The 26,367-nt window shown below is 35.9% G+C and overlaps 1 protein-coding gene across 3 annotated transcripts; it reads left to right on the forward strand.

The window, feature by feature from the left end:
- The first annotated feature begins 435 nt into the window (after positions 1–435).
- LOC135966156 (uncharacterized) lies at positions 436–24,741 on the forward strand. 3 transcript variants are annotated; one of them, XM_065523692.2, is made up of 6 exons: positions 436–561; positions 1,440–1,535; positions 2,987–3,070; positions 10,873–10,947; positions 22,257–22,314; positions 23,865–24,348. In XM_065523692.2, the coding sequence occupies exons 1-6, from the start codon at positions 480–482 to the stop codon at positions 23,875–23,877; spliced, it is 408 nt and encodes a 135-aa protein (XP_065379764.1). In that variant the 5' UTR covers positions 436–479; the 3' UTR covers positions 23,878–24,348. The 3 variants fall into 3 exon arrangements, with proteins under 3 accessions (XP_065379764.1, XP_065379765.1, XP_073862339.1); XM_065523693.2 differs by lacking the exon at positions 22,257–22,314 and having other exon boundaries at positions 23,865–24,349; XM_074006238.1 differs by lacking the exons at positions 10,873–10,947; positions 22,257–22,314 and having other exon boundaries at positions 23,865–24,741.
- Positions 24,742–26,367: the final 1,626 nt, after the last annotated feature.

Consider the following 26,367-nt stretch of genomic DNA (forward strand, 5'->3'; position numbering starts at 1 on the left):
ATTAGATAAAGCTATGAATAATTATGTTAGAGATTATATTGAGGGACTAGGGTTACATGTTGTGTTCACTGAATCATTTACAATGAACATAAACATTTATAATCACAAAAAAGGTATTTCTGAAAATCAGTATCTGTTACCATCATTCAAATGCAATGTCATTGATTTATATTGCATTATTTAGTCTATTGTTTTCTCATTTTTTAAAAAAATAGCAATTAAGGCAAAGAGGAAATCTTTATGGTTAATATTTAAAATTTTATCTTTAGAAATAAAAAAGTGGTTCATCATACATAAAAGAAAAAACAAATTTAATCTGTAAGAGTACATTATCTTTAATTTTCTTAAGTCAAAAACAGTTTACATATTAGCATCAGTGTAAACATCCTCTCTGACGTCACAATGTTAAGACTTCTGTTGCCTTGGTCCCATCTCATTCTGACCCTGGGCTCATTGGCCCTTATAATTTAATCTGAACAATGGAACCGGAGACATCAGCAGTGTCCAGGCTCTCTGATGATCTTCATCCTTCGCCAGTGGCAATTCATGAATTAAATACAGGTAAAACCAGATTCTGCTGTTATTGCTAAATAATCTCTTCTTTTGATGAGAAAATAATATTTAAAATAATGAGTTCATAACCAAGTGCTTTTAGAGGAGGATTTCAAAATCTTTTGTCTTTATAAATGAGTTTAAGATTTTCTAATTGAAGGGGATTTAAATCTCAGAAAATTACAGTTTGGTAAGTAAATATATACAATTGCACTAGGTGTAATATATTTAGGGGAATGTGATTGACTTTTGGTGAATGTCGTTGACTTTTGGTGTCTATGAATTCTGTTTCACTTGTACTGAAGAAATACATGCAATATGCTGTGGAGAGAATTTATTTAGTGAGAATTAGATAAAGGCTTTTCATGCTCCTTTCATTAAGATTAAATTCAACTTTAAGAAGAAGCAGAAATAGGCATTTAAATTAATTTGAGTATTTCTACTCTTGCTTCTATTTCCAATTTTACTGCAGATGCCAATGCCCATTATATTCTTACAATTACTATTCTACACCACTGGTATTATTACTACTACTAAAGAAAAACACGTATTGAGTGGTTAATATGTTTCAAGCATATACTATCAACTTTGTATACATTAACATAATCTCTACAATATATCTATAAATGATTATTGTATTGTTACCTGTTTATTATATATCAAGGAACTAAGAATTTTTTGAATGAGTAAGAATTTACCACATTTCACAAAGCAAAAAAAAAAAAAAAAGAAGCCAATTTTAAAACTTTCTTATGATTATAAAATTTGACAATTTGTATCACGTATAATATGCCATGTAATTATATGTTCATGTATCATATTAGTATGTGTTTATACATATATCTGGATTATAGTTGTTGGATGCATTTTTTTTATATATTTTTTAGAGTTTTCTGAGGAAAGTACAATATACTCAGACCTCAAAGTTCATTGTTCTTCAAATACCCAGAATGGAAAAATAACTAAAACTTCGAAAACAAAAGGTAAAAAACATTTAAAACTCTAGATTCACTTTTTGGCTTAAATATTTTAATGAACTAATCATGAAAACAGATATTCTCGGGCTAATGTTTGAATCAGGATTTATTTCTTGTCCCTACACTTTTTAACGGATCATAGGAACCTACAGTGCTCTGTTAAGAGCAAATGAGAATGGTCAACGAGGCAGCGATAGACACAGTGACTTAGAGCAGGGTACCAAGGTCGTGGAAAAAGAATGTTTCAGGCCTGGCACGGTGGCTCACGCCTGTAATCCCAGCACTTTGGGAGGCCGAGGAGGGCGGATCACGAGCTCAGGGGATCGAGACCATCCTGGCTAACACGGTGAAACCCCGTCTCTACTAAAAATACAAAAAATTAGCCAGGCGTTGTGGCGGGCGCCTGTAGTCCCAGCAACTCGGGAGGCTGAGGCAGGAGAATGGCGTGAACCCAGGAATCGGAGCTTGCAGTGAGCTAAGATCACGCCACTGCACTCCAGCCTGGGGGACAGAGCAAGACTCCGTCTCAAAAAAAATAAAACAAACAAACAAGGAATGTTTCATACACAATTTCCTGGTTTGATATTTTAATTTTGAAAAAGTTAAGTCTCTGTTTAGTGCTTCAGTATTTCTACAAATGGAGGATGTGAGATAGCTCATGATGAACATGATTAATGAATTTTTATTAAAACTGTCACAGAATACCTGTCTGGCCAACAGCAAAAGTTGAAGTTTTTTTCTTAACCTAGTTCTATTACAAAGATGAAAGATATAGTTAAAAAAAAAAAAAAAAAATAGGGAGGGGGGCCCGCCGTGGTGGCTCACGCCTGTAATTCCAGCACTTTGGGAAACCGAGGCAGGCGGATCACCTGAGCTCAAGAGTTCAAGACGAGCCTGGCCAACAAGGTGAAACCTCGTCTCTACTAAAAATACAAAAATTAGCCGGGCATGGTGGTATGCCCCTGTAATCCCAGCTATTGGGGAGGCTGAGGCAGGAGAATCACTTGAACCCAGGAAGCGGAGCTTGCAGTGAGCCAAGATCGTGCCACTGCACTCCAGCCTGGGGGACACTGCGAGACTCCGTCTCAAAAAAAAAAAAAAAAAAAAAAAAAACACTTATGGGAGGGAAATGAACTAAATCCAGAGTAGGATTTCTGAAGTGCTCTTTTGTAGCCTTTGGAAGAGTTCTTTACTAGGGCAAGTTGTTAGTTCATAAACAGCCCATATCTACATCAAAATGTTAATATCTTCCCAGGATGCACCTAAATCTGCAAAATAATTTTTAGAATTACTCCCCCACAGGCTGAGGTATTTTCCCACAGCACGGTGCTCCCATGAGCTTAGATTTCAGACCAATTCAAGTGGGTTAAATATTCTTGGCAAAAGTTATTTTTAGTATCAACTCCTGAATCTGGTTTCCTTTGATTACATTAGCCAACTTCTCTCTTTTTGAACAGTGTCTCCGTGGTGCATTGCTGCTGTGATATTTGCCTTCCTTTATATAATCACTCTGGTAATAGTTGCGGCTATGGTAGCTAAGAGTAAGTATATTTTAGAGCAATTTCATTAATTTTTTAATTACTAAAATATAATTTTAAATAGCCTTTAAATTTGGTTCTAAGGTTTTCATGAAGATATTTTTCTCATTTGTTATTTTAGTTATTTAAGAGTAATTTCATCAATTCAGTGTTTTGAGTTATCAGCAATGGCATAGGCCCAGGTGTCCTCATCAAAAGATGTTAGTGGATAGCTGAGTATTTTGACAGAAATGGAAAATAGTACCAGTATTCTATATTTTATTATATTGTTATTGACATTAGATTCATAAGCTGTGAGATGTAATAAAATGTGAAAATGTTTATAGATATTATTGGTTTGGCAGTTAAAAGTTACCTTATTATGATATCAAGTTCAGATCTTTTGAAAGAGCAATTTAATAGAGGCAATAGAAGATGGTGGGTAGAGAATCATCAAAAAAGGAAAGAAAATGATCAAGATATCAAACTGAGTCTGCATATTGCTTGCACTAAATTTGTCTTAATATTATAAAATATAAGTCTTTTAAAATAATAAATTTATAAAATAATCCATACTATAAGAAAACTAGAAACATGAAGTTCTTTTAATATAGAAAGTTAAGATGAATTTGATTCATTAAAAAAAGAAAACCCCAAACATATGAAGTTATAAATAGATATAAAGCAATTCTAATGTCAAAGTGAACTATACTAGTACGGAAAACAATATGTAACTTTTAGTAATAAACATCAACTTTTTTGAAATGTATGATTCCCTGTGAAGATACATACTATGATAAAATGACTCAGGAAAAAAGAGATAATTTGAATAATTATTACTATATACTGCAGAAAAAATAAGTAAATTAATCAAAGATGTGCCTCCAAATAGATACCTGGCTGATAATTTTTAAAGAATGAATTTGAGGTTGAGCATGGTGGCTCACGCCTGTAATCCCAAGACTTTGAGAGGCCGAGGCAGGAAGATCACCTGAGGTCAGGAGTTGGAGACCAGCCTGGCCAACATGGTGAAACCCCGTCTCTACTAAAAATAGAAAAATTAGCTGGGTATGGTGGCAGCCGCCTGTAATCCCAGCTACTCGGGAGGCTGAGGCAGGAGAATTGCTTGAACCTGGGAGGTGGAGGTTGCGGCGAGCCGAAATCACACCACTGCACTCCAGCCACGGTGACAGAGTGAGACTCCATCTCACACACACACAAAAAAAACGAACTCGCATATATCTTAGTAACAGCAAATGACTACTAGATGAAGTGTTCAGTACCTACCAAAGGATGGAAGATTCTCATGCCACCCCACCTAAAATCAGTAAAATTAGTTTAGGATTATTTCTATACACAGGAAAATATTTTAGGACAATATTCCTTACAAACAGAAAAACAAAAATTCTGCATAAAAGAGCCAACATAATACATCACTGTTATAATGATAAAATTCTGGTTTAAGTTGGGGATAAAAATTTGTTCACTTATCAAGAGGTGTTTCAATAGGAGATAATGAAATAAATACAAACATATTAAACTTGATTAAGAGTATTTATAAGAGCCTTCAGCAAATATTATCTTTCATAGTGAAACATTATAATCATTGTCAATAAAATCAGGAAGACAAGGATGACTGCTATAACTATTAGGATTCAACTTTTTTTGCATGTCTTCGGCAAGGAAAAGTCACAATGTAAGAAAACCTAGTTAGACATAATATAAACCGGAATTGAAATTAACGACTGCAATTATATGCAGATAATGCGCTTTCTTATCCAGATGCTTTAAAAAGAAACTACTGGAAAGAAAGAAATAATCAAAATAAAAAGAACAGTTCAATAAGTAAACTCAATCCAAAATTTAAATAGCTTTCTTATATACCAGCAAGATATAATATTCAATTTCCAGGTCCACTTTTCAAGCCTCTTATTTGACATTTTTTCTTAGATAGCTTTAAAAATGCTTGGCATATTACTTTCTTTTTTTTTTTTTTTTTGAGACGGAGTCTTGCTCTGTCGCCCAAGCTGGAGTGCAGTGGCGCGATCCTGGCTCACTGCAACCTCCGCCTCCTGGGTTCACGCCATTCTCCTGCCCCAGCCTCCCGAGTAGCTGGGACTACAGGCGCCCGCCACTGCGCCCGGCTCATTTTTTTTGTATTTTTAGTAGAGACGGGGTTTCACCGTGGTCTCGATCTCCTGACCTTGTGATCCGCCCGCCTCGGCCTCCCAAAGTGCTGGGATTACAGGCGTGAGCCACCGCGCCCGGCCGGCATATTACTTTCAAGCAAACATTTTATATTCTCAGCCCTGGTCCTTACTAGGATCAAGAAAAAAATCAGATACTTTAATACTATTAACTTTCTCTGCATCTGTTGACCGAATGTCTAGTGAGGTGATGCTGGGGGCCATCTGTGTTATCTCACAGCCACTGAATATCTTGGCTCACTGAGCCAGTGTAATTCTCCACATCTGCACTCCTACCCATCTAACTGAGGCAATAACCTCCCGCTCTGTCTACTCCCTAAACCCCCAAGTGATATTACTATACCTACCCTTGATTCTTTCTAATCGATTTCCAGAATTGTCTCTTCAAAATGCAAATTTTATAAACTCACTTACATTTAATGATTAGTTTCTTAACACTGTGGATTCAGTGTAAATTTTAAAATCCTGAACATGGTTTACAAGGCCCTTCCACCCCTTCCACCCTTCCATACTTGGTCCACAGCTCCCTTCCCCAGCTAGATGCACACCCTTTCTCCTGAACCAGCCTCCAGCCACAGTTGTTCTTTTAGTTCATGGAATGTAACATCGGTAGTGTGAGTGCGTAACTATTGTGCAAACAAGGATAACCGTAAGAATGACAGCAGATCATATTAACAGTTACTCTGCGACAACAGACATAAATCAGGATTTCTCTGGGAAAATTTGTGTGAATTGTAACTTTAGCCACGATCCTTCTTGCCACAGAGCATGTGCGCAGAATGCTCTTTTTTCATTCTGTGACAGGTAAAAGGAGAATTCAAATTATTCGCTTATAATTAGGCCAAATTTCTCTGTTATGATATCTTATGTACCAGTCATTTGTAGCATTTTCCAGTCTCGTGTGTATAATTATTTCTGTGATTATGTACTCAATGGCTGACTTCTGCTAGATTATCTTCATGAGAACAGAGCCTTTGCCTTTATTTGTTCAACGTTTTATCTTCTGCTTTTGAATAGTATGTTGACACATTGTAAATATTTAGTGAAATTTTTTTACTAAATAAACCGATATACCTAATAATGTATTTGGCATATATATATAAGAGACTATGATACTTATTAAAAGGCATAAAGAAGGTCATTAGTGAAGACATTATTATAAATTGAATATATATTCAATGTACCTTGGTGGGAAGATGAACGCTAAGATGATAATACTTTTCTAAATTCACCCAGCACTCATGTAATTTCAATGCAAGTGTATTTTCATGATAAATCAGTTCATTGTAAACTATACATTAAAGTAAAATTTTGTGAGATTAATAAAATACATATTGAAAGATGTATTAACACAAGAGGTAAGGATCTAGCCTTTCTAGAAATAAGGCTATAAGTGATTTCACATGATACTTTTATAAAGTAAATGTATCAAAATAAAAGAAAGGAACCTAATAATAAAGTCATATGCAAATATGTACAAATAATATAGAATGAAGTCATATGCACCTGTGTACAAATAATGTGTGCATATATATATGTATGCATATAAAGAAAATAAGATATAGTAGGCTCTTCAAAATGACAGATATCTAACAATAGGTAGGGAAAAATAACTTTTTTAAGAATATAAAAACTAAAAAATAATTTCTAGGTAGATTACAGTGCTAAAAATAACAGACCAGGAAAAAAAATGTTGAAACAGTTTGAATACATATTCAAATCCATATAATATTATCAAAAGTATAACAGTCAAAGAAGTACAAATAATTTTTTTAAAAGATGAGGCAAGGATACATAAGTAGGAAAAATGTCCAACTCTAAAGGTTGGACATTCTCATGGAAATGAGAATGAATTTTAAAATACATCATTTGCCCATTGAATTGACAAAAATAATACTTTTCCTCATAGATTAAAGTGTGGAGAACGGACCCTCTCACACAAATTTGATGTATGAAACTGTCAAGTTATATTTTACTTATATTTTACATTTACTTATACTTTAAAAATAAGAAAAAAGTATGTATGTACACATACAAACACATACACATGTATAAATTTACCCAGTTAAGTGGGAAAGACATGCAATAATCTATTAATGTGGAAGCAAGTGTTAGTATGGAAGCAATCAATAATCTGTTTGCTATGGAAACAAGAATTAACTAAATTTATTCATAAGCATGCAAAAAATTGAAAATGGTCAAAAAATATGTATACACGGCATTTTACACTGATTTTTGTGGTTTTTATTTTTTTGCTGAAGTAAATAGTGTCAGAGGGACCATGAAGGGAGGTGTTTTTCTCTTTTTACAGTATATATTCAATTTCTTTTGTAAAGTAAATTCATGTGTTACTTGTTTAAAAGAGAAAATAATTGAAAGAGGAAATTATACTCCAGAAATGAAAAATCTGTACAGGGACGTGTCAGACACACACAAGATAGTAAATAGCAAATGTAGAGGTATGGCCTAGGCCTAAGATTCTTTTTTTTTTTTTGAGAGGGAATCTCACTCTGTCAGCCAGGCTGGTGTGCAGTGGCACAATCTCAACTCATTGCAACCTCCACCTCCTGAGTTCCAGTGATTCTCCTGCCTCAGCCTCCCAAGTAACTGGGCTTACAGATACGTGCCACCATGCCTGGCTAATTTTTGTATTTTTAGTAGAAAGAGGGTTTCACCATGTTGGCCAGACTGGTCTCGAACTCTTGATTTCAGGTGCTCCATCCGCCTCGGCCTCCCAAAGTGCTGGGATTACAGGCATGAGCCATCATGCCCTGCCATATGGCCTAAGATTCTGATGGATGCTCCTCTGTAATGGTGTTGTGCTGTTACAGTCCAGATATATATATTGAAATGTATTAACAAGACAGGTAGGGATGTAGCCTTTCTAGAAATAAGACTGTGAGTAATTTCACATGATAAGTTTATAAAGTAAATATATCCAAATAAAAGAAATGAGTCTAATAATAAAGTCGTATGTCTCTCTGTACAAATAATGTGTGCATATATATGTGTATGTCTATATATAATATTATACGATAGTTTCTTCAAAATGACAGATATTTAACAGTAGATTTTGAAAAATAATTTTTTAAAGTAAAAAATAATTTTTGAAAAATAATTTTTTAAAAGTAAAAAATAATTTCTAGATAGATTATGGTGCTAAAATTAACAGGTAAAATATAAGGAAATATGTGCATGTGTGTGTTTGCATGTGTGTGTACATATATATAGAGAGAAGGTATTATTCAGCCTTAAAAAAAAAAGGAAATCTTGCCATTTGGAAAACATGGATGAACTTGGAGGACATTATGCTTGGTGAAATAAGCCAGACACAGAAAATATTGCATGATATCACTAATACATGGAATCTTTTTTATTTTTAAGTTGAACTTAGAGAAACAGAGAATAGAATGGTGGTTTCTAGAGTCTAGGCAGTAGAAGAAATGGAGAGATATTGGTCAAAGGATACAAACTTTCAGTTAAAAGATTAATAAAGTCTAGAGATGTAATGTTCACCATGGTAATTATAGTTAATGATAATGTATTGGACTCTTGAAATTAGCTAAGAGAGTAGATGTTTAGCTCTTAAGTGTTCTCACTACACACACACACACACATACACACACACACACACAAGGTAAATATGTGAGGCGATGTACATATTAAGTTGCTTGTGGGAATTATTATACAGGTCTACTTATACCAAAATACCACATTGTACACCCTAAATATATACAATTTTTGTCAGTCATACTTAAATAATGCTGGAAAATAAATACAATTCAATAAAATGAATTACCACTCCATATAGAAGACTATTTTATTGCTAGAGCCAAGCTGTGTTTTATAGCAATTGGACATACTACTTTGATAATTACACCTTGGTAATGTTTGAGAACACTAGCATAGTTTAAGTGTAGTGAATACTTACTTTTAAATGAAATAAAATATAAATTGGTAAAATATCCTGATAAACAGATGCTTTTCCCTCTGTTTTACTATTATCAAACTTTGTCCTAATAACCAAAAGGTAAGAGAGAAGCAGTTGAACCATTAGAAGTAGTTCCCTGCATCAAATGAGCTAATCCTATATGTTGTGAATTACCAATTAGAAGGGAAACCTTCAGTGGATATTAAGGGCTTAGCATAAATGAACCAGAAATCATTAAATATATGACAGAAATAGAGGAGGAAATGGTAAATAAACAAGAATATTCTTGGGTAGAAAAATAATTCATGCATAGCTTGCTTATGCAGTGATGCCTTAAGACTTAGCTTGATTATTTGGTTTCTCATTTGGGACAAGATAGGGAAGTGGTTGTTTCACGTTCAACTAAGATCATGTTCATGACTAGCCACATCCATCCTGTGAGAATATATTTAAAATACAGACTAACCCAATTTGGGAACAAAATGGAAAATTGCAAATTTGAGCAAATGGAAAACTGGTGACAATATTTTCCTCTTTTTTCATTAAGTCATCATACGAAAAATACTCAACTTCAGTACTCTGGGTCTGGTGAGGGAACGATTCAGCAATACTTACGACATTTATTTCCATGAGTCTAGCAATGCATCTGGTACTCAAGCTGGAATAACTTGGTTCAGATAACTTAAAATCATAGGGATATGAGTTTGTACAGGACTAAACCAAAACCTTGTGGGTAAAATATTGTAAGATTCTGTTACTGGACAGGAATCAGATCTGATCTTAGTAAAGCAGAAATGTGGACAGATTTCTTCTACAATTCATGTCAAGTCTCCCAAATCTTTTATACGTGACCATGGACCATTAAGACTGAAATTAATTCAAATTAGGGATATTTGTTCTTATTTTAAAAATTCAAAGTGTGCCATCTTTAGTGTCAGAGTCATAAAACTATAAAACACATCAATGCAAAATCATGTAGTTTAAAGATTTTATATATGAAGGTAGTTAGAAATATAACTGATAAAAAATAGTACAGTTGTGTAAATGGTACAATTTTGTATAAGTTTAATGTTAATGAATTAGAATTTTAGCATATAAATAATTCATAGCCTCTGAAGATGACTGAAAGGGTACCATTATTCAAGGTATGGTCTGGGGGTGCTTACTCTGGAGGTAATTTGTAGAAAATATTGGAAAGTAATAGTGGAAAACTAGAGAAAGAGAGTTTGTATAATACTAAAATAGCTCAGCATAAAAATAATGACAATCTGAGTAGGAAAAAGTTATGTTACTGTGAAGAAGGAAACAGATATATGAAGCATTGTCATGATAAACAGTACTTTGTGACTAATCAGATGTATGCTACGTCTAAGGTGTTTGCTGCAAAAATAGCATAGGTTGTTTTTTCCTGACTGCCTAGGTTAACTAACTGCTTAGAATAACATCAATCATATAGACAAACATGTGCTTATTAAGTCACCAGTCATTGACTCATAAATATATTTCATAAGTAAAAGTTCATACCTTAATATAAATTGCCAATGATAATTTACTATTTGTTCTTCATTCAATTAAAACAATGACTGCATAAATTGTGTTTAAGAAATGTTGGATATCTGTTTTATTTGCCATCCCAAACGTTTGAAAGCGATAATAGTATTTTCTTTTGCAAATATTGTGAATTTCAGTTCATTGTCTTGAGGAGATCCTGCAAAAGGCAACCACTGAGACTGCACATTGCAATATAATATCACAAAACAAAGGTAAGTATTGGTTTACAATGGGAATGTTGGTATCTATCACACATAAGCTGTTTAAATCTAGACATAATTTGTAAATATATGTAAATATGTATTAGGTAAATATTCACTTTGTAAATATAAGACCAAAGTTAGTTAACAATGGTGTACTTATCAGAAAAACTCTCATAAATCAGGACTTCTCTTGCCGTTAGGGAGGACAATTGAAAACAATAATGCAAAAATTATAATTCACTGAATGACCGTAGGTGACAAAGTTATCTTCTTGCATGTACTTTTTGTTTGTCAAGGTAATTGGTCTTCCTCCAAAGAAAACTGACATTTTATATCTACTGAAAATAAAATCTTGGCATCAAGGAAATTTGTTCTGAAGCATTGAGCTCCAGTCCCACCAAGGCAAATAATGAACAATTGGAAGTGTTTCATGTGATATTCACTCTTATATTTTCTTGCACATCATATAATTATAAATAGAGAATTTTTAACATCTTGTGTTCATTTAAGCATGCTAAACTCAACATTTTATAAATTGGAGACATCTCAATCAAACTCAAAAGATCAAAATATGACCTTAAAATGGTTTTAGATTTTAAATATATTTGCATACAGAAGTAAATGCAAATATAAGAAATTTCAAATGTTGGCTAATAATGGGGGAAGAAATCACATAGACATAGAAACTAAAGGGAATCTGGTCACAAGTGGCACCTAAAAAAGAGCTAATATTTGTTGATTGCTTCACATATTCCTGGTGCTACATCAATGATTGTGGGCATTAACTCATGTATTTTCCCAGTAATCTTATGATACAAGTATTATCATTGCCATTGTTGTATTAATAAGAAAACCAAGACCCAGAGAGAATGATAGTTTTTTTCTGGGTATCAGAAATAGTAAGAATTAGATGCTTAAACTATGATTTAAGCTAAAAGAGTCCAACTCTAAAGATCAGGAACATAGCCATTACGCTATGCTGACCCCAGAACAAAAAATCTTAATGAATCAAATTGTAAGAATATTGCTTCTTTGTAAATAGTCAGAGCTGCTTATACAAGCAGATTTACATTTTTCCACCCTGGATGTATCTTCTAAAGAGGAACAGTGAGAAAAAGAATAGTAGCTCTTCATAAGGACTATTTTGATACGAATTATTGTTTGGAATGTGAATAAATGTTTCCCCCCAGTAGATCCTAGCAAGCCAAAAGAATATAGATGTCTTTTGTATTTTTGTTCTCCTCTACTATGTGACTATTACCTCTATATTATTTCTTCTTTTTCATTGTATTGAAGTTCTGTTATTGCCTTTAATGAAGACTTCAATGCAGATCAATGAAGATAAATTTAGGGCATATATGCTGAAAATTTCCATACAGTATTCTTAGAAGGCACTGTTCATAATATCCTTCCCTATGATATGCAATATCATAATTGCAATCCTTCATAATTGCAAAAAAAATGAGCGTAGACTTCACTTTGAATAACTTTCAACAGAGCATACCAGAAAGTCTCCTCCAATTGAATTACTCTCATCTCATCTACATATGGTGCTTCAAAGTGAACTTGTATATACACATCAGCAATGAGCTCTTTCAGCAAAAGCAAGCAAAAACTGCACACAAAGAGCAATGAATTTGCTAAGGCAATCGCTCCTATGGTCTATTACCTCAAAATTTGTTTTTTTGTTTTGTTTTGTTTTTTGAGACGGAGTCTCGCTCTGTTGCCCAGGCTGGAGGGCAGTGGCGTGATCTCGGCTCACTGCAAGCTCCGCCTCCTGGGTTCACGCACGCCATTCTCCTGCCTCAGCCTCCCGAGTAGCTGGGACTACAGGCGCCCACCACCACCCCCGGCAAATTTTTCTGTATTTTTTAGTAGAGACGGGGTTTCACTATTTTAGCCAGGAAGGTCTTGATCTCCTGACCTCCTGATCCGCCCGCCTTGGCCTTCCGAAGTGCTGGGATTACAGGCGTAAGCCACCGCGCCAGGCCCAAAATTTGTTTTTATAAATCACAATTTCCCCATAACCTAGAGTAGAAGAGATAATATCTGAATTTTTCACAACTGATACAAAATATCAAACTATATATTATCAAAGGCTTATGAACTCCAGTAGGGCGAATAAAATGACAAGTTAGGTGTATCATATATAACTGTTGAAAAAAAAGACAAACAGAAACTTAAAGATAGGAAGAGAAGCAAAGTTTACTTTCAAAGGAGCAACAATTATAATGGCAGCTAACCTATAAAAAGGAAAAAAAAATGAAGGCTATATGATTACTGATTGACAACTGCCATAGTAAAATTCTATTCTCAGAGACAACTATCTAATCAAATGTGAATGATATGAGCATCTAATTATACTCCATAGGTAAAAGAAAGATCATTTAAGTAGAACAAAAACAATGTATTACCTTTATATCTGTATTAAGAAAGTACACTAGAAGAATATCCTTTTTTTTTTTTTTTTTTTTTTTTTTTTTTTTTTTTTTTTTGAGATGGATTCTCACTCTGTGGCCCAGGCTAGAGCACAGTAGCATGAACTCAGCTCACTGCAGCCTCCGCCTCCTGGGTTCAAGCAATTCTCCTGCCTCAGCCTCCCAAATATCGGGGATTACAGGCACGTGCCACCACGCCTGACTAATTTTTGTATTTCTAGTGAAGACCGAGTTTCACCATGTTGGCCAGGCTGGTCTCAAACTCCTAACTTCAGGTGATTCGTGAGAGCTGGGATTACAGGCGTGAGCCACCGCGCCTGGCCCAGAATATTCTTTTGGTTTAAGAAAATGATCTCAGATGAGACCGCAAAGACTCTGGATAAAAGACAATGAAATAGGTAAATACAGATGTAAGTCTAAATGAATAGCAATTATATCAAACCATAAATAATGTCTACTATTTTAATTGCATAAAACTAAAGTTTACTACGTTACATTCACTTACATTAAAATAAGAGTTTTACTCTTATTTTTATTAAGAGTTTATTACTCTTTTAACTCAAAAGAGTAATAAATAGAACAAAAAAGCTCTAAGTTTCTTATAATGGCTGGGAAGATGTAAAGTAACTATATATATTGGACATTAGTAAGTCAAGGATGAATATTATGACTTTCAGAAAATGACCAAAATAATAGCAAAATACTCTATATAACTATGATGATGATGGAGGAATGCATCTTAAAAATGGAACAACAGTAATGTAATGGAGTAATTATCAATCACTAGAACAATATTTAATTAAGTCAATAAGAAGAATATATATTAGAATCATTCTTAGAATTTTATGCTGAAGGCTGTGGGCATTCTAGCAAGAACTATCTACTGTGTCTTTAGTGGGGTATTCAGGAGGTCATGGGTTACTCAGGGTGGATATTACAGAACAGAATAAATGCTTTTGATCTCAAAAGTAGAAGCATCCCCAGGTACCTCAGAATCACAGTATCCTTGTGTTCCTCTTTCCTATCAACTAAGTCTTGCTTGCAGACTAGTTCTAATTATCTCTGCTCATTGCTCCTTTTGCTACAAATGATTTAACTTTCTTTGGCTTCCTCATAGGTCTTATGGATTTCCTTTTCCCAAGGTTTGGTGTATATATCTAGAGCTTGGGAAACCATATATATTTTTTCAACCTCTTTTTCTAGTGAAAGATAGCCATGTGCATTTCTGTGAAGAAGTCATATTAAGAGTCTCATCTTCACATAATTCTTCACTCTCTATTTCTTTCAGTGACAAGCGAAGACATGAATTAAACGTTCGAAGTCCCCATTTAGCTCTATTTCTTCCCCCTGAGACATATATGTCTTTGGAAGGACTACTTTGTCTCCAGGTAGACTTAGTGGTAGTTGATTCTTCCAATTTTTTCAATAGCTGAAATTTCAAACATAGTCATGATCTAAATTTCTATTTTTCAATAGATTCTTTGTTCCAGGACTTTGTAGTCCCCAGATATAATTCCTATGAACAACTTATCACTGACTATTCTATTTTGGTTGAATTTCCCATTATTGTTCCCCCAAAGAGAATGCCTCCTATCCCAAAGTGGTTGGAACGAATATGTGAATATGTTCTACTTCCAAAAGCCTATTATTCAGAAAGAGTAGTTTATATTCTGTGTTGAACACTGTCTACTAATGAAATAATAAAAACACCACAAATGACTCATGATACAAGATAAAAAACAGGGGTAGTGCATGGTGCCACTGAAACTTGTCAGAGCAAAAAGAGGCGAGCTTGAGCTAAGCACAACTGAACACAGTATAAATTTTACTACAGAAAAGAAATTCTGTTTCCTTTGGACTCATATGTTTATAGAGGTATTGGGGTAAGCAAGGAAAAACTGACCTAAGCTAGATACACTAGGTCATCAGCAGGCTAGCAAGTTTGTCTCCCTACAATTATAAAAATACTCAGAATGTTAAGTAAAGAAGTCAAGAAAATTTGGAATGTGACTTTCCAAGACATTAAGACATTCAAAAGTAGCCACATATATGGCAAAACAAAAAGCCACATAAAGACCCAGGAAAAATTCATGCTCCAAAAGACCTGAGAAGATCTCAAGCCTTTACCTAAGGCTAATCCCAAGGCCTAATGTACATAGTTAATAAATAGAGAATTGCCTTGGCACAGAGCCAGTCTTCAAAGATTGGGAGAGGTAGCTATTTTTTTCAAGGGCTCAATTTTCAAAAAACATCACAGGGCATACAAAGAAACAGGAAAATACAACCCATTGGAAGAAACAAAATGAATCTTTAGAGATTGTTCATGAGGGAGCACAAATACCAGAGTAGTGGACTAAGACTTCAAAATAACTGTACTAAATACGTTCAAAAAGTTAAAGAAAAAAACAGAAAAGTAACTAAAGAAAATTGGGTGATACATAGAACAAAATAAGAATATCAACTAATAGAAAATATTAATATAAAAATAAACCAAACAAATTCTAGAGATGAAAAATTAAATAACAGAACTGAAAAATGTACTGTTACTACAAAAAAAAAAAAAAGAATCAGCTACCTGGAAAGTAAACCATTTGAAATTATTGAGCCAGAAGACAAGAAATTTTTTAAAAGAATAGAGAAAAGTGAACAGAGACTAACAGATTTAAGGGACATTATTTAACAGACCAATATACCCATTATAAGTGTCATAGAATACGAAAAGAAACAGTATTTTAAAAATAAAGAAATTTGCCAAATTTGATTAAAAAAAAAAAAACATGAATCTACAAATCCAAAAAGCTTAATGAATTCCAAGTAGTATAAATGCAAAGAGATCCACGAAAAGATATAATCAAACTGGCAACAGCCCCAAAGCCAAGAAGCAAATCTAGAAGGAAGGAAGGAAGGAAGGAAGGAAGGAAGGGAGGGAGGGAGGGAGGGAGGGAGGAAGGAAGGAAGGAAGGAAGGAAGGAAGGAAGGAAGGAAGGAAGGAAGGAAGGAAGGAAGGGAGGGAGGAAAGAGAGAGAGAAAGAAAGGAAAGGAAGGAAGGAAGGAAGGAAGGAAGGAAGGAAGGAAGGAAGGAAGGAAGGAAGGAAGGAAAGAAGGAAGGAAGGAACCAAAACAAGAAAATATTTGTCACAAACAAGGGCTCCTTGATAAAATTACCAGTGGAGTGTCCAGCAGAAACTTTGGAGGCTGCAAGACAGAGAGGTGGTATATCTAAACTTGTGAATAAAAAAACTGTCAATCAAAATTTTACTATCTGGCAAAACTGTCCTTAAAAAATGAGGGTGAAATTAAAGCATTTCAAGATAAAAAAAAAAAAATCGGAGGCAGTTTATTGCACTAAGCCTGCCCTACGAGAAAAGCTAGAGAGAGTTCTATAGAGTAAACTGAAAAGATGCAAAACAATAATTCATAATAATCATATAAAGATACAAAGATCTCTGGTAAAGATAAATGAATCAGCAAAATATAATGCTCAGCATCATTAAGATTCTGGTGTGTAATATCACTTTTTATTTTTTATAAGATTTAGAAGCAATCGAGTAAATATAATAATAAATCTATGTTAATGGTTACAAAATAAATGCAGATGTAATTTGTGATATTGATATCATAAAGCAGAGGGGTGGAGCTGTGTAGGAGTAGAGTTTTAGTTTGCCACTGAAGTTGTTAGTATTCATTAAAAATAGGTTGTTAAAAAATGTAAATATTATAAATAATCCTTAAGTTAACACAAATTATAGAATATACACAAAGGAAAGGAGAAGATAATAAAAATGTGTCTCTACAAAAAAAAAAAAAAAAAAAAAAAAAAAAAACAGCTAAACACAAAGAAAGGCAATAATGGAAAAAATGAGTGAGAAAATAACTATAAGACACCCTGAAATAAATAGGAAAATGGAAAATATAAGTCCTTCCCCATCAGTAATTGCATTAAATATAAATGAATTAAAATTCCCAATTAAAAGGCATAGATGGACAGAATTGATAGCAAAAACAGGATCTAACAAGAAGGTGTCTATAAGAGCTCACTTCAGATCTGAAAACACATATAAGTTGAAAATGAAAGAATGGAAAAGATATTCCAAGCAAATAGTAACCAAAAGAAATTGGGATGGCCATACTAATGTTAGATAAAATAAAAGTACATGTATATATAAAAGACAAAGAACATCATATATTAATAAAAGTGTCAATTCATCAAGAATAAATAACAATTATAAACATATAGGCACTAAATATCAGAACCTCTAAATATATGAAACAAACATTGACATAACTGAAGAGAGAAATAGACAGCTCTCCAATAATACTTGGATAATGTAATGCCTACTTTCAATAATGCAAAAAACAACCAGGGCAATAAGAAAGTAGAGGACTTGAGCAGCACTATAGACCAACGGGACCTCAAAGACATATAGAACACTCCATCCAACAACAGCAGAATATACATTTTTTTCAAGTGCACATGGAGAATTCTTCAGGACAGATTATATGTTAGACCACAAAGCTGGTCTTAATTAATTTTAAACAACTAAACTCATAGAAAGCATTATTTCCTATCACAATGGAATGAAACTAGAATTCATTAACAGAAGTACAACTAAAAAATTGAAAATTAGGTGGAATGTAAACAACACTTTTAAATAACCAATGAGTCAAAGAAAAAAATACAAGGGAAATTAGAAAATATCTTAAGGCTAATGAAATTTAAAACACAACATATCAAAACATATAGGATGCAACAAAAGTAGTGCTTAGAGGCAAATTTATATCTTTATATACATTGGAAAAAACATCTTTTTTTTTTTTTTGAGACGGAGTGTCACTCTGTCGCCCGGGCTGGAGTGAAGTGGCCGGATCTCAGCTCACTGCAAGCTCCGCCTCCCAGGTTTACGCCATTCTCCTGCCTCAGCCTCCCAAGTAACTGGGACTACAGGCGCCCGCCACCTCGCCCGGCTAGTGTTTTATATTTTTTAGTAGAGACAGAGTTTCACTGGGTTAGCCAGGATGGTCTCGATCTCCTGACCTCATGATCCGCACGTCTCGGCCTCCCAAAGTGCTGGGATTACAGGCTTGAGCCACCGCACCCAGCCAGAAAAAACATCTTAAACCAACAACCTAACTTCATCCCTTAAGAAACTAGAAAAAGGAAAAGAAATTAAACCCAACACCAGCCAAATGAACAATATAATAAATATTAAAAGATATGTACATAAAATAGAGTGGAAAAATAGAGAAAATTTAAAAAGCCAAAAGTTGGACTTTAGAAAAGATTAACAATATTAGTAAACTTTAGCTACAATGAATAATTTTTAAAAGTCCTCAAATTACTAGTAGAATATGAGACCCTGCATTTTAGCTATTTGGTACTGCTTTCTACAAGGGTTGAACTAATTTACACTCCCACTAACAGTATATAAATACTCCCTTTTCTCCGCATCCTCACCAGCATCTGTTACTTTTTGACTTTTTACTAATAGCCATTCTGACTAGTGTGAGGCAGTATCTCATTGTGGTTTGGATTTGCATTTTTCTAATAATCAGCGATACTGAGCTTTTTTCATATGCTTGTAGGCCACATGTATGTCTTCTTTTGAGAAGTGCCTGTTCATGTCCTTTCCCTCCTTTTCATTTTTTAATTAATTAATTAATTTATTTATTAAGACTGATCTCACTCTGTTACTCCAGGCTGGAGTGCAGTAGCGCAATCTCAGCTAACTGCAATCTCTACCTCCTGGGTTCAAATGAGTCTCCTACCTCAGCCTCCAGAGTAGCTGGTTTTACAGGCACGCGCTACCACGCTTGGCTAATTTTTCCTTGTATTTTTAGTTGAGACGGGGTTTCACCATGTTGACCAGGCTGGTCTCAAACTCCTGACCTCAGGTGATCCGTCCTCCTTAGTCTCTCAAAGTGTTGGGATTACAGGAGTGAGCCACCACGCCCAGCCTTTTTAGTGGGATTGTTTGTTTTTCTCTGGTAAACTTGTTTAAGTTCCTTCGAGACGCTGGATATTAGTCCTTTGTCAGGTGCATAGTTTGCAAATATTTTCTCCCAGTCTGTACATTGTCTGTTTACTCTGTTGATAGTTTCTTTTCTTTTCTTTTCTTTTTTTTTTTTTTTTTTTTGAGACGGAGTCTCTGTCACCCAGGCTGGAGTGCAGTGGCGTGATCTCAGCTCACTGCAAGCTCCACCTCCCGGGTTCACGCCATTCTCCTGCCTCAGCCTCCTGAGTAGCTGGGACCACAGGTGCCCGCCACCGTGCCCGGCTAATTTTTTTTTTTTTTTTTTTTAGTTTATTTATTTTTTTGTATTTTTAGTAGAGATGAGGTTTCACCATATTAGCCAGGATGGTCTCGAGCTCCTGACCTCATGATCCACCGGTCTGGGCCTCCCAAAGAGCTGGGATTACAGGCCTGAGCCACCACGCCCTGCCCTCTGTGGATAGTTTCTTTTGCTATGCAGAAGCTCTTAAGTTTCATTAGATCCCACTTGTCAATTTTTGCTTTTGTTGTGATTGCTTTTGGTGTCTTTGTCATGAAATCTTTGCCCATTCCTGCCTGTGTCCAAGATGGTATTGCCTAGGTTGTTTTCCAGCGTTTTTATAGTTTTAGACAGAACTACCATTCAATTCAACAATCCCGTTACTGGGTATATACCCAGAAGAATATAAATCATTCTACCACAAAGACACATGCATGTGAATGTTCACTGCAGCACTATTCACAATAGCAAAGGCATGAATTCAACCTAAATACTCATCAATGACAGACTGAATAAAGAAAATGTGGTACATATACACCATGGAATACTATGCAGCCATAAAAAAAGAATGAAATCATGCCTTTTACAGGAACATGGGTGGAGCTGGGGGCTACTATCCTTAGCAAACTAATGAAGAAACAGAAAACTAAATACCACATGTTCTCATTTATAAGTGGGAGCTAAATAATAAGAACTTATGAACACAAAAAAGGAAACCACAGACACTATGGTCTACTCAAGGGGATAGGGTGAGAGAAGGGAGAGGAGCAGAAAAGATATCTATTGGGCACTAGGCTTAATGCCTCAGTGATGAAATAATCTGTACAGCAAACCCCTGTGACACATGTTTACCTACGTAACAAACCTTCACAGGTAGCCCCAAACCTCAAATAAAAGTTAAAAAAAGAAGACACTGTGGAAGAAAAGATGCCTGAATCTGAAGACATAACAATGAAAACTAAACAAAATGAAACACATTAAAGAGCATTTAAAAAGTGTATGAACAGAGTATCAGTGACCTGTGGGACAGCTGCAAGGGGCCCAACATATGCATAAAAGCAGTCTCTGGATACATAGGAGGGGGCAAAAAGTATTCAAAGAAATTATAGTTGAAAACTGAGATTTAAATAGTGAAATTGAAATGTTTCCAAATTTCCAGAACTATAAGCATATAGATCTAGAAAGCCCATGAACCCCAAGCAAAAGAAACATGAGAAAATCTACTCAAATGTACATTATAATTAAGTTCTTCAAAACTAGTGATAAAAAGTATTTAAAGCATTAGATAAGAAATGTTTTATGCAGAGGATTGTCAAACTTTGCTTATTAAAAGTTAAATTATTCTTTTTTTTTTTTTTTTAACAACTGCCCACTGACTCACTCAGGACAGCAAAGCTAGTAATGCTATGTTCAATCAAGCATTCTAGGCCCAAGTCACACCTCACACCACTGCACTCCCAACCCTGGTTCATTCCCTCTTGTGTACAGACAGCTGTGATAGTTTTACTCCCTATCACCCCACCATTCTTCTTCAGTGTCATGTCTTGGTTCGCTTAAATCACTTTCCTCTGAAAGTTATTCCTCTTTCTCAAAGATGAAGAGTCTTCATGTTCTTACATTCTCAAGACACATCCTCTCATGGAATCCACTGTCTTCCCTGTAATGATTGTTCATTTAGTGCCCTTGCTTGTTTCAGACAACTAATGATTCTATACAATCATGAATTCAAATCTTAAGTAACATGAGAGAAGAAGAACTAACTTCTTATAACTTGAGAATGTGGTGGTGTTTGTTGGTTTGTTTGTTTTTTGGAGACAAGATCTCATTTTGTTGCACAGACTGGAGTACAGTAATGCAATCACAGCTCACTGCAGCCTCAACCTCCCAGGCTTGAGTGATTCTTCCATCTCAGCTTCCCAAGCAGCTGGGACTACAGGTGCACATCACCACGCCAGCTAATTTTTGTATTATTTATAGAACATACATAATACAGCTGCACATCACCACACACAGCTAATTTTTGTATTATTTATAGAACATATATTTATAGAACATAAATATGTTGCTGAAACTGGTCTCAAAATCCTGAGTTCAAGGAATTCACCCACATCAGCCTCCCAAAGTGCTGGGATTACAGGTATGAGCCACCATACCTGGCCTGGTGTCTTTTCAGTAACAAAACAAGAGTAAGATTATCCACTTCAATAAGCAAAAAGCAGTAATTTAATTTGATGTGATTTTTAAGAAGATCTTTGTTTCCTCTGAGGAACTGGTATGTTGTCTCACCAGAATTCAGGAGAAATGTGTAATTGACCAGACCAGAGGTCCCCAAGCCCCAGGCCACAGGCCGGTACGGTGGCCTGTTAGGAACCGGGAGCACAGCAGGAGGTGAACGAGGAACGAGTGAGCAAAGCTTCACCTGTATTTACAACCACTCCCCACTGCTGGCATTAGCACCAGAGCTCTGCCTCCTGTCAGGTCAGCAGAGGCATTAGATTCTCACAGGAGCATGAACCTTGTTGTGAACTGCGCATGCGAGGGATCTAGGTTATGTGCTTCTTATGAGAATCCAATTCCGGATGACCTGTCACTGTCTCCCATCACCCCCAGATGGGACCATCTACTTGCACGAAAATAAGCTCAGGGATGCCACTGATTCAACATTATGGTGAGTTGTGGAATTATTTCATTATATATTACAATGTAATAATAATAGAAATAAAGTGCACAGTAAATGTAATGCTCTTGAATCATCCCAAACCATCCCCGTCTTGCTCCCATCCATGGAAAAATTATCTTTCATGAAACCAGTCGCTGGGGCCAAAGAGGTTGGGGACCACTGGACCAGACCACTCCTTGTTGTGTTTGCCAAAGAAATAGTATGAAAGGGCTGGGCACGGTGGCTCATGCCTGTAATCCCAGCACTTTGGGAGGCCAAGACTGGAGGATTACCTGAGGTCAGGAGTTTGAGACCAGCCTGGCCAACATGGTGAAACCCCGTCTCTACTAAAAATACAAAACCCCGTCTCTACTAAAAATACAAAAATTAGCCAGGCTTGGTGGTGCTTGCCTGTAATACCAGCTACTTGGGAGGCCGAGGAAGGAGAATTGCTTGAACCCGAGAGGCAGTGGTTGTAGTGAGCCAAGATCACACCACTGCACTCCAGCCTGGGCAACAGAGTGAGACCCCATCTCAAAAAAAAAAAATAGTATAATAACAAATAATCACTCACTGTCCCAAACTCCAGAATGAAAGGTTAACATATTAACATCTGTAGTTAATGCTAGCAAGGCAATATATGTTAGCTCCAGTTTATGAGACTTTAGAAATCCCAATTATAAAATTATTACTACATTAAATAAGTCGTTGATAATGATGGTAAATGGATGAAACATGGCACTTGTGACTGCTTTCAGTCATCCTTTCCTTAGCCAGAAAACATGCTCTTAAATACCTGAGACTCCTGGTCTGGATCTTCTCTAGTTTCACAGACCCAAGAAGCATATTACCTTAACATGCTATCCATTTTTAAAGTATTATGTGACTTTGAAACCACTTTGTACTGACTTGCTTCAACATATAATGGAAGTTAATAATCAAAGGGGTGTGGCAAATGTATGTGTTTAAAAGGTAACTGATATTAATACCCAAGTTTTATCTAGGTCAAGTAGAAAACTTTGGGACAAATACAAAAATGAGCCAGGCATGGTGGCAGGAGCCTAGTCCCAGCTACTCTGGAGGCTGAGGCAGGAGAATCAGTTGAACCCTGGAGGTGGAGGTTGCAGTGAGCAGGAGAGTTTGCCATTGCACTCCAACCTGGGCAACACAGTGAGACCCCCGTCTCAAAAAAAAGAAAAGAAAAGAAAAGAAAAGAAAAGAAAAGAAAAGAAAAGAAAAGAAAGGAAAAGTTTGGAACAATGTAACACAGAAGTAGATGTTCTTAACCTTCTCTTTGTCTAGCTACAGAACCCAAACCAAGGGGTAGGATCTTTAATAGGAATAATATATGTTACTGAAAGGGCTCTGGAGCCTTTGGGTATGCTAAAATGTTTGGGGCCAAATGACTCAGGGGAACTTTTTTCTTTGCTCATCCTTTCCTGGTTTCCAGCACAACTCATAACAGCCCCATTAAAAAAAAGAAAAAGAAAAAAGCTATCACCACCTTAGGAAATGTCAAGAGAGAGAGTGGTTGAGGAGATGTGAATGTTTCCTTCTAGGTTGACAGCCTAATGCACCAGGATAGAAATAAAGACAGAGATCAGGACAGAAGTTGAATTCCTAGGAAATCTGAGCATGACAGACAAGATATGTACAATAAGTGATCCTACCAGTTGGTCTTCGAGAAAACAAAAGGACTACTATACTCCTCACTTTGTTAGAACTGAAAACCATAAAGCTAGAGTGATGGCAGCTCCTGTGAACTCCAATGAAACCACAAAGGAAGTCATTGGGTCAAGAAATGCATTACGAGCCACCGTGAGGCACGACCACCCTTCTGCTTTGCAGAGTTCAGAGTAAGAGTCCCTTCCTGTGTGAAAGGCGCTGACTGCTACAGCCTCCAGGACACCTTCTTACTGCATATGTGTGATAAATGTGAGATTCATTATTTTGTTCTTTGTAGAAAATTAAGTATGAAATAATGTCTTACTTTTTTGTCAAGTCTTTTCAAGGTTGCTTCTCAATAAATTCTTTTTTAAAAAATTGACGATTTCCCCAAGAGTTTCTCCACTGGTTGCAAACCACATCTTTAATTTTCTTGGAAACATTTTGATATTATGATTAAGGACACTAGTTTGATACCAGATAAGGCAAGATATTAGTTTGAGTTGTGTCACTTATTATATTTATAACTTTGGTCCAGTTGAATTCCCTAATCTACTTTTTCCACATCTGTAAAATGAAGGGGATAAAAGTATCCTCATCACAAGGTTTTTCTAGGGATTGAATGAGAAAACATTGTTAACTGTTGTTATTGTTTCTTGTGTCTTCTTTGTTTGCAATTCAATAGTCTTTCTCCTTTGGTGCAGTTTTACGATTTCTTTTTCTTTCATGAAATACCTTATTTATAAAATCCTCATAATGTGGCAGAATCAAGGACCGCCTCAGCTGTTTATTATAAGGGATGTTAGGAACTCCCCTGTGCCCTCTTAAGCCTAATTTAGACTCTCCCCCACTGGTTGGCTGATGCCAATGACTCCATACTTGGAAATACATTTACATTGTTTATGGGTGGAATATTAGAGGACACATTATCCGTCATGTATAGCTTATTGTATGTGAGTTTATACCTGAATAATTATAGATGCAAATGGAATCAAAATTGGTATTTTCAAGTGTGAACGTGTTAAAATCTCCATTGTAACAGAATGGTAATGATGTTCTATCTAAGCATATGGCTCAAAGAAAAACAAAAAGTGCAATCATCAAGCAGAAAGTATATTTATGGCCAGGCACGGTGGCTCATGCCTGTAATCCCAACACATTGGGAGGCCAAGGTGGGCAGATCACCTGAGGTCAGGAGTTCAAGACCAGCCTAGACAACATGGTGAAACCCCATCTCTACTAAAAATACAAAAATTAGCTGGGTGTGGTGGCAGGCACCTGTAATCTCAGCTACTTAGGAGGCTGAGGCAGAAGAATCACTTGAACCCAGGAGGCGGAGGTTGCAGTGAGCCGAGATCATACCATTGCACTCCAGCCTGGGCAACAGAGTGAGACTCTGAAAAAAAAAAAAGAAAGAAAAGAAAAAAAGAAGGAAGGAAGGAAGGAAGGAAGGAAGGAAGGAAGGAAGGAAGGAAGGAAGGAAGGAAGGAGGGAAGGAGGGAGGGAGGGAGAGAGGGAAGGAAGGAAGGAAGAAAGGAAGGAAGGAAGGAAAGAAGGAAGGAAGAGAAAATACATCTATATATAACTCATTTCACACAATAAAATACACATAAAAATAAAATCTTAAGAAGTTTATTGGTGGCTGGGCGCGGTGACTTAAGCCTGTAATCCCAGCACTTTGGGAGGCCGAGACGGGCGGATCACGAGGTCAGGAGATCGAGACCATCCTGGCTAACACAATGAAACCCCGTCTCCACTAAAAATACAAAAAAATTAGCCGGGCGTGGTGGCGGTGCCTGTAGTCCCAGCTACTCGGGAGACTGAGGCAGGAGAATGGCGGGAACCCGGGAGGCGGAGCTTGCAGTGAGCCGAGATCGCGCCACTGCACTCCAGCCTGGGCGACCGAGCGAGACTCCGCCTCAAAAAAAAAAAAAAAAAAAAAAAAAAAGAAGTTTATTGGTGTCAATAAAGCAGACAAAACGTACTTATCATTACCATAATTGTTTTCAACACAATATTGTTTTCTGTGCCATAAAGAACCATAGTCATGTACCATTTTTTTAAAAAGAGTGCCTCTCTATGTCTCCAATATTTTCTTCATAGCTTCTGATGCTGATTATTCAGAGATTTTTGATACTGATTTCTTGATCTGTAAAAGTCTCATAGACTTTTTTTTAAAAACAGGATTAGAAAAATTGTGGGGGACAAAAACAGGATCAGAGAATTTCCATTCCATCCTGTGATGGTGTCTAAATGATGTGATGAGCAAAACATGCAGGACCAACAATGTACATAACTTCACTGAAGTAGTGACATTAGCACCAGTGACAATCACGGTCAGGCATATGCACATTGCAACTGTCTCCTGGCCAACAGTGATTGTAAGACTTCATATAT

The sequence above is a fragment of the Macaca fascicularis genome, chromosome 11 (genome assembly GCF_037993035.2).
Source record: "Macaca fascicularis isolate 582-1 chromosome 11, T2T-MFA8v1.1".
Classification (NCBI taxonomy): Eukaryota; Metazoa; Chordata; class Mammalia; order Primates; family Cercopithecidae; genus Macaca; species Macaca fascicularis.